General features: G+C 42.3%; 1 protein-coding gene and 1 pseudogene across 1 annotated transcript in view; one reads left to right on the forward strand and one right to left on the reverse strand.

Moving 5' to 3' along the window:
• The window catches only part of LOC133384983 (glycoprotein Xg-like), a 35,951-nt gene extending 30,533 nt beyond the window's left edge, over nucleotides 1-5,418 (forward strand). The window contains exons 9-11 of the mRNA XM_061627034.1: nucleotides 567-605; nucleotides 2,228-2,350; nucleotides 3,721-5,418. Of these exons, the coding sequence (XP_061483018.1) occupies nucleotides 567-605; nucleotides 2,228-2,350; nucleotides 3,721-3,737 (179 nt within the window). The 3' untranslated portion in view covers nucleotides 3,738-5,418. The remainder of the gene's footprint in view (nucleotides 1-566; nucleotides 606-2,227; nucleotides 2,351-3,720) is intronic.
• LOC133386327 (5S ribosomal RNA) lies at nucleotides 1,983-2,100 on the reverse strand (annotated as a pseudogene).
• Nucleotides 5,419-9,738: the final 4,320 nt, after the last annotated feature.

Raw genomic sequence — 9,738 nt, forward strand, 5'->3', positions numbered from 1 at the left:
CCCCTGCCGCCATCTTGGTTGATGGCAGCAATGCGCACATGTAATACGCATGCGTGCCATCGACTAAGATGGCGGCAGAGGCTTCAGCCCCTTAGGGAAACCTCGGCCGCCATCTTGATTGATGGCAAACTGCAAAAAAAACAGCAGAGAGAGAGGTAGGTGAACCAGGGGAATGGCGGGTGGCTCGGAAGCTCCTGTCCTGCGATCTGTGGCTCCTGTCCTGCTTCCGTTGATCGCGGAAGGGGAGCAGAGGGGCTCCTGTAGCTCTAGGGGCCCTTGGGCCAGTGCCCCACCTGGCTGCCCTTTAGAACCGGCACTGCTCAGAATGTGTTGCTATTAATTAGTATCTTCACTATTCTTATTGCTAATGGAAAAATAAAAGATTGAACCAACATCCTAACAGAAAGAATACTTTGACACAATTGCAGCTATGTGTATTTTTTAAATCAGTTAATGTAATATGTTGCCAAAAAAGGTTTAGATTGCTTGCTGTGGTTTTGACATTGCTTTCCCTCTTTTCCTCTTTCCTGAAATAATCATGTTATTGTTATTGCCTCTTGCTTCAGGTGAAAATGAGCACATTTCAGATCAAGGTGGAAATATTGGTAAGACTGGCATATAGCTTTTAAAATTTTTGAACTATATTATGAGCTAAACTACATGTTATGATAAATGTGCTTTTAAAAAGCTGCCTCAGACTGGCCACTTTTATGTTGAAGAAAAAGCACCCACAGGGTCCCAGCTGCTGAACATCTGTCCCCCAGCCTCTGGCTACTATTTGCCCCTGAAGTTGCTCTTTGAAGTAAAGAGCAGCCAGCAGAACGTGATTTTTACGTCCCCAATGTGGATCAGGAGCATGTTCTGGATGGTGGCCTGGGCAGCTATTTTCCTTCAAAATAAAAGTGGCTTGCTCAAACCCCCTGCTCAATGCAGGAATCCAAATCAAAGCATTCCCGACAGATGGCTATCCAGCTGCCTCTTGAATGCCTCCAGTGTCGGAGAGCCCACTACCTCTCTAGGTAATTGGTTCCATTGTCGTATGGCTCTAACCGTTAGGAAGTTTTTCCTGATGTTCAGTCGAAATCTGATCACAGTACTACACTACAAAGAAGGAGGGAGGGTGGGACCGCAAAGAAAATGAAAGGCAATGACTGAACATTGTTATTACATAACTTAACTATATATCGAAATCAGGAGTGTGGAACCTCGAGCTTGAGGGACAAATATGGCCCTCTAGGCCTCTCTATCTGGCCCTCAGGACTCTAAGCTCTACCTCCTCCCCATGCCCTGCTCCACACTCTCTTCCAGTTCTTTTGCTTTGCTGGAATGTATCCTTGAACTGTAATAACGCCTCTTGGGTGGAGAGATGTATGTATAGAACCCTCTGTCTTTTGTGTGGCTGACTGTAGCCTACTATACAAACATATGAGTCACATCTGTTGCCCTACCCACTGTTGACGTGCGGTCCTCAGAAGGTTGCCTATGCGGGAATGTAGCCCTGTGGTTGAGAAAGGTTCCCCAACTCTGATCTAAATGAAGGCTGAACATGGATATAGGTCTAAAAACAGTGCGATCCTATCCATGTTTACTCAGAAAGTCAGCCCCACTCAGTTCAGTGGGGCTTTCTTCCAGATAAGTGAGTATGGGACTGCAGTCTAAAAGAGTCTTGATTAAAGAGGTCTTTCTGCTCATTGCCAATAAGATTCACTTTTGCCTCTTCCCATGAAGGTGAGAGAATCCAACTAGACATTACTTCATTCATTGTGACTGTGAACAATTGTATTCATCTCTCTCTCTCTTTTGAAAACCAGCAATATTCCCTCATCAGACTTTCTAGACCTGGAGTATTCCTTTTGTCGTTGTTGTTATATGCCTTCAAGTTGATTATAACTTATGGTGACCCTATGAACCTTTTTTGGATATATTCATAGGGTTTTCATGGTAAGAGATATTCAGAGGTGGTTTACCATTGCCTTCCTCTAAGCCTACGGCACCCGGTTTTCCCAGATGGTGTCCCATCCAAGTACTAACCAGGCCTGGCCCTCCTGAGCTTCCAAGATCAGATGAGATCGGGCTATTCAGGGTAGTATGGCCATAGATTCCTTTTATCCTAGAAAAAATGTCCTACAGTATGTTGTTCCCTGGCCCTGTCTATACTCTAAAACAGAACAGATTAATATATTTCAGAAGATAATGTGTGTGTTGTGTTTCCCCCCCTCCTCCATAGTTGATTCTAGTTCGACAGCTCAGATTACATCCCCCGTTGTGACTGTAGTTGTGCTGCTAGCTGTTGGGGCTGTAGCTGGCTATACTGCTTACAAGAAAAAGAGATACTGTTTTAAACCAAGAGGTAAGAATGACTGTTGTAAGAATTACATAACTGCTCTGATGAACTAAAAAAATAATTATGGTTCCAAAAGGTGAAACCACCTTCAATGAAAATTCAGAACTGATTAGAGTTACTTTGAATGACTTAGGCTGCGATCCTATGGTCCCAGAGAGATCCATTGGCAGAGAGGGAGATCCATTGGCAGAGAGGGAGATCCATTGGCAGAGAGGGAGATCCACAGGCAGAACAGGAGGCCTACCTATAAAGGAATCCTCCTTGCAGGTGTAGAAACCTCTGGGTCTGTACCTCCTCTGCCATTAGTGCTCTGATGGTGGAGAAGACAAAATTAAGGAGTTCCTGAGGATGGTTTGCAGGATCTACTTTGTTTTTAATTAGAACCTTGAGATTCACCAACTACATCTAGTTGGCTCAGGAATTTCTTCTGGATACCAGAGCTGAACTGAACTCATTCTCAGGTATTCTGCAGAAAATTCCTGGTTATTCTCCCACCCAGCTTTCTCCATTTCAGCAGGATCACTTAGTGGGAAGTCATTTTGTTAAGCAAAGTGGGAGTCACAAATCCTTGCCAATCTACTTCAAATCACCCAGAGATATACCAGCAGATTCCAATCTACTTTCTGCCCACCTTTGATCTAGCTAGTTATTACTTGCCCTGATGACAACTGCTCTCTAAGGCCTTTTCCAGGCTTACTGTCAAAGACCTGAAGAACTAAACCAAGAATGATAGGCATGCATGGCATATTATCTATCAGTCATCTATGGACTTTTCCCTGATAACTAGGGTTATCTGACTAACACCAGGCAGAGATGGCATAAGTCATTCCTGCATTACCCTTAGCTGAATGAGGGATTGAGAGAGTGAAAAGTGCATTCTGAAGTATGATAGGAGTCAAGAAATGCTAATATTTTACATTTAGCATAGATCTGGTTTCAACTTCTAACATGTCAGTTTGACTAGAACTTGGTATGTTACATTAAGGCTGCAATTGTAAACACACTTACCTGGGATTAAGTCCTTAAACGTTCACCAACATGCATTAGGAAGCTCTCAATTGCAATATTCCTGAGTATTTACGGGTGCACAATTGTCATTCACACTTGAAATATTTACTGGAGGGATTACTGGGGTAGTCACACCTATTGCAATTGCCACATAAATGTTTGATGAAGTACTCTTACACATACTTTTCCTTTTGAGCATCTAGGCTCTGATCTGTGCATGTATATTTGGAAGCAAGTCCCACTGTTTTAATGGGGCTTGCTGCCTGGTGAGTGTATTTGTATTGCAGTGCACTTTGGGCTCCGTACTGAAGTGACCATGTTTTTAATAATGCATTCCTATCCAATGAATATGCAATTTTTAATTTTAGATGGAGCAGTTGTCTAAACCATCAAGAAACCAGCTGAGAAATGCTGACTTCCAGAAGATCATCCAAACTCTAATGCACTGTTATGTTTATGTATAGATCCTCTCATTGAGATTTTACTTGGGTGAAAAATGTTTAAAACTGAGAGACTAATTGCACACAACTACACAAGAGTTCATTAAAAAAGATTCTAAAATTCATAATTTGTAAAACAAAATTGCCTTTCTACTATATTTTCTGCTTATGTAGGTGAAATCAGAACATGCTTGTTACGTTAGTGGTAGCTTTGAACAACATGTAGGATTATTTGCCACTGACAATCAGAGTCTGAATAAATCTTTATGACAGTATAAAGTGATTTATCTCAGTTTAAACATTGCTAGCTATTTGGCTGAGTCTAATGCATTTTAGTAATATTTTATTAAATAACAGATGTCCTGTTCAGTAAATGCAGCCCCCAAACAATCTTGAGATCCAGAGTATGTGACAAACTTCATTCTTTCAACAAGTCTATCTGTATATTAGGATCAATAATGGAGACCCTTTTCTGGGTGTTTCCATCTTCGGTGACAAGGCTTCTTGGTTGCGATGCCCTGTCTATAGAATGCCCTCCCCAGATCTATTTGCCTAGGGCCCTCACCATTATCGTAAGCAAAGGCTATTTTATTTTTTTGTGCTGTTTACTGAAATCTACCTTTTAGATCTCTTTTGGTTGCTGTTATTTTGTTGACACTTCTGATTTTCATCAGTTGTACCCCATTAACTTCTTTCATCCTGGTTGTATGGAAGGACATGATATTCTTTAATTTACTCTATTGATATACGTGAGATACGAACATCATTGAAAGAAATGAAATTCACTTCTAAGTAATATCCCTAAATTAGCTATGAGAACCAAATGAAAAAACAAGTTTTAGCCTAGTATGAGAAAAAAGTGTATCATTGCACTGTGCAGTGTTAAAAACTCTGATGTGATCATCCCAGAGTGCAGGACATAGAATAATGGGCTCAAGTTTACAGGAAGCCAGATTTTGGCTGAACATCAGGAAAAAATTCTTAACTGTTAGAGCAGTATGACAATGGAACCAATTACCTAGGGCAGTGGTGGGCTCTCCAACCCTGGAAGCATTCAAGAGGCAGCTGGACAGCCACCTGTCTGGTATGCTTTAATTTGTATTCCTGCATTGAGAGGGGATTGGACTCTATGGCCTTATAGGCCCCTTCCAGTTCTACTATGTTATGATTCTATGATTTATTCAAGGCAACACACTACACGAATGGGTCACTTGTTTTGGTGTGATTGGCTGAAACATCGGCTTGGTAATGACATCATCAGGGTCAGAAGAATGTACACAGGTTGCTGTCGTCTCTGTGGAAGCTTCCTATGTAACTGAGAAAAGTTCTTCATCACATGGGAAAGACTCTCTGCTGCAGAGGTTCATCCTTATCACGTGAGTAATTGGAGAATTCACATGACCTTGGGGGCAGGGTTAAACATAGGGCCCCACAGCCCCTCTGTACTTTCAACCCAGTATCCTCTAGGAGGACTCAAGGATTTCTGGTTTAGTGCTATTGTAAGTAAAAGTGGCAGTAGGATACACTGTGATGTATAGATTTTTCTCTAAAGTGTGGAATGAATAAATCCCCCTCTCCCAAGTTTTCTGTCTTTATTTTTTAATAAACAATAATTTCTCATCGTCATCTTTGTTAGTGTATTGGTTCTATATTATTTGTAGAATTTATGGAGGAAATTATGTTCTTGTCATTTTCCCTTCTATTCTAAATTGCATCTGAATAACTGTGCTAAATGAAGACCTCTTGTAGTGGGAAAAAATTAAATTTATTAATATGTTGCACATTAAAAGAAAACTGAAAAGGTCTGAGATAGATTTCTTTGTGTGTGGTCTTCAGCCACCTTTGGGGAAAAAATACTTCTCTTGTAAACAAAACCTTACTTTAACGTAAAGCAGGGCCAGCTCTCAGTTGTCTGAAGTCTGCCTTGCCTCCCCCTTCCCCATATACAGTAATACCTCAGTTAACAAATCCTCCAGGAATGAAGCTCCTTTTAAGGAAGGCTTTTTTAAAGGTGAAACTGACCAGCTTTGCTTTGCTATGGATAACCTCTCAAGCCTGTGCCTTTGATTAAGGTGAAACTGACCAACCAGTGTTTTTGCTTCCCTATCAATAAACTGATAAACCTGTGTGTTTGCTTAGGTAGAGTGAAACTGACGAGCATATATCTGCTTTGAATTAAGGTGATCTCTTGCTTTCTCCCAGGGCTGGGGAGGGAAGGATCCAATAAGATTCAGAGGAGGGGGAGTGGTGAGTGCCCGGTTGGTACCCTTTAAACCCCCTGTTAAAGCTGCCCTCACCATCTATGAGCAGGTGAAGGAACCTATCCCTATTCTTTCCATGTTATTACTTGTCTTGCCAATTGGCAAGGGTTCTTCTCTATTCAGAAGTGATAACCATGCAGGTAGGTGGAAGTCAAAGATTTTATTCAGCAGCTGGTAAAAGGATACAGACAGCAAAATCTACTGAGCTTACTTTCTCCATTCAGTTGTTGGGAACTCCAAGGGAATAACAATGGAGAGACCCCAGCTCATAGCCAGTACGCAGCACCTTGCCAGTCCAAGTCTGTGTCAAAGTTCACTTGAGTGAAAATCTTGGGGACTTATATAATTAAAAGTCCCAAAGGCTATGTGCTGATTCTCAACAACAACTTCACTAATCACACCTGTTGTGATAGTCATGTTCTTGGTCTTATCATTGCTTGTTAAACACCTTTTTTTGAAGTATTTACCAACTTAATTGGTTGCACTTAATTTGAACCAACTTAAACAGTGGGGAGGAAAGCCTGGCTGGGAGTCCAGAGTCTGTGAGTTCAAATTTCCGCTCGTGTCTCCTGGGTATCAAGGGCCAGCTAAAGATCGCTTCCACAGGGAGTGGCTCAGGCGTTACATGCCCTGCCACTTGTGCAGCTGTGGGCAAACTGCATAGTCCCAAGGAGCCCAGTTGCCCCCCAGCTGGCAGTTGCAGCCAAGGAAGGGGCTGGCTTGTACAGCTGTGGCAAGCTGAGCAGGCCATCGCCAGCTGGGGAGGACTAGCCTAAGAGGGAGGCAATGGTAACCCCCCTCCGAATACCACTTACCATGTAAACCCTATTCATAGGGTAGCCATAACTCGATATCAACTTGAAGGCAGTCCATTTTCATTCAGTTAGTTGCACCTGGCTTGAAGATCATGTTCCCAACCCTTATCAATGTTTATGAATATTATTGCAAATGAGCCAAGAACATCAATTATTCACTCTAAACAGGTAAGAACTTCTCCCCAACTTCAAGGATGTTGTCCTGAACAGGTGGCTACTTTTAAGAAAACAGCTAATTAAGCTAATAAGCTTACACCTTTAAGAAAATAGCCAATTAAGCTTCAAAAGCTTGCAATCTCCAAAAGGGCCTGGCTGCTAAATTTTCAGAATCAGAGAGTTAGAAAGTAAGACATGAAGGAACAATTGTCACGGGTCATTCTACCTCCTCGTCAATCTTCTGGGTCAATTTCTCCTACATTACTATTTCTGGCACAAACGTTTCTGTTGAAGAAATAATGTCCAGGAACACATCTACTTTGTTTACTGAGGTATCACTGTATATGCAAGCAAGCCTGTCCTCATCCATAGCCATACATTAGGGTTGCCAGTTTCAGGACCTGAGACTGATCCTGTATCTTTAGGAGAAGAGAAAGTCAGCCAAGTGCAGGTGTTCTTGCAACACTATAATGGGAAAAACCACAAGGTGGAATTCTCCCTTCCCCCTGCACAACTTTTAAAGATACAGAAGACCTCTTGGAGGCTGGGCCTGGCAACCAAGAGGTCTTCTGTATCTTTCAAAGTTGTGCAGGGGAAAGGGAGAATTCCACCTTGTGGTTTTTCTCATTACAGTGTTGCAAGAACACCTGCACTTGGCTGACTCTCTCTTCTCCTAAAGATACACGATCAGTCTCAGGCCCTGAACGTGGCAACCCTACTGGAGATGAATTGCAGCATAGTGCAACATTTGAGGGTTTTTTTTTAAACACCTTTATTACTATATTACCACTTAGTACAAAAATAGACTAAAGAAAATTAATTCTAAAAGAAGGAAATAGCAGTGAGTAAATATAAGAAAAGTGTATCCATTGCACCATATCAGAACTCCAAAGAGGTGCCCCTGCATCTCCAGATGGTAACAGCATACAGGGCCCTCAAAACTCAGCTCATCCTTCTTTGAGGTTGCTTGCAGACAACCTATTTATTGGGCATTCATTCTGATTTGTTTGTACAAAGATTGCAGGAAGATTAAACACCACCTGCTATATATTGAACATTCATTCTGATTTGTTTGTGAGGTTATACAATACTGCATCAGGTTATCCCAGACTTTGCAGTGCATTTCCCCATCACTTTCCTTTTTGCAAAAAGTCTTGATTTTGGGGGGGGGGGGAGGAAGCGGGTTTGTTGCACAAGATCACCAAATCAACTTGAATTGCACAACCTAGGCATGTGACTAAATTCCATCTGAAAATCGCAATAGTATGGAAGTGCCCTTTGTGTCTTTAGGCAGTTTCTATTGTTTCTGTCCACACTCCACACACAAATCAAGATTACATCATTCTTAGCTGGGAGGAGGAAAGATGTGCCCCCTAACCCTTTCTCTGTGTCAGGAAGCAATCTTCTAACAATTAGTTCCTATGGAGACAACCTCACTTGAATATCATGGGTTATTAACATTCCTTTGTCAAGTAAGTGCAAGAGTCTGGCAAGTATTGCCTTAAGGCAAGCCACAGTGATAGTTCTGTTCAAAGAAATCTGATAGCAAAACTCCTAACAACATGAATTACGTAAGTCAGGAGCTGCAGTGTGTGAAATGACAGGCTGCATGGAGCCTCCAGATGAAGCTAGCCCCGAAGGAGGGGGTAGTTCCATGATCCGATTTCCCTACACTTTTTCCTTTGCTTAAAAGCAGCCATATTGGGGTGAAGGAGCATCTAAATTAAAATGGGGCCTTAGTCTTTGGGATGGGGGATTTAATCATTTCCCCCTCACTCCATTCCACAGAGCAAAATGTCACACAAACACACATGCTGCCCTGGAGGGAAAAGTACCACATGCAGGGCTGGCTCAAGGTATTTATTAGTGTATATATGGTAAGTGCTGGTTGTTTAGAGTATACATGGTAAGTAGTGAAAGAGGAGGGGGAGTGAATGGGCAATAGAATGCTTGATGATTGGCTGAATGTTTAAAATGGCTGACAGTATAAATGAAAGGATGACAGGTAAATCTGGGTGAATGTGAGGTGGTGAATTGTAGAATCTGGGGGGAGAAGAGAAAGAGTGGATTGCTTGGTGGGGTTTAGAGAGTTGTTTACCAGGAGGGAGGTGGAGTTCGGATTAGTATTGAGTAAAACCATATGCTTATGTGCCTTAAGAAGAAATCTTGTTAATTTTGTTAGCTTTGTTATCTTTAATAAATACTTAATTTGGTTTACCAAAGGCCTGATCCTTGGCTGGGGTTTCACAGACCAGAAGGGAGGGTAAGGTAATGACCAAGGCTGAAGGGCAACTGTAACAAATGGTGGCAGCGGTGAAGAGAATAACAATACCAGTATTCAGAGTCTCTGGGAATACTAGTATTGGGACGTTACTGGTGGTTGCCTAGCAGGGGGATCTGTTGAGATCTGTGCTAGAGCGGGGAGAGAAAACATAAGAGAGAGCGGTCCAGACTGGTGGAGTCCCTGGTGGTGCCTAGAGACAGGCAGTAACCACGAGCAGGTAGGAACCTGACAGGGAGAGCCAGGGAAGGACACATCACACAGCCATATTGGGGTGAAGGAGCATCTAAATTAAAATGGGGCCTTAGTCTTTGGGATGGGGGATTTAATCATTTCCCCCTCACTCCATTCCACAGAGCAAAATGTCACACAAACACGCAAGCTGCCCTGGAGGGAAAAGTACCACATGCAGGGCTGGCTCAAGGTATTTGGC

This window comes from Rhineura floridana, chromosome 5 (assembly GCF_030035675.1).
Source record: "Rhineura floridana isolate rRhiFlo1 chromosome 5, rRhiFlo1.hap2, whole genome shotgun sequence".
In the NCBI taxonomy this organism is placed as follows: Eukaryota; Metazoa; Chordata; class Lepidosauria; order Squamata; family Rhineuridae; genus Rhineura; species Rhineura floridana.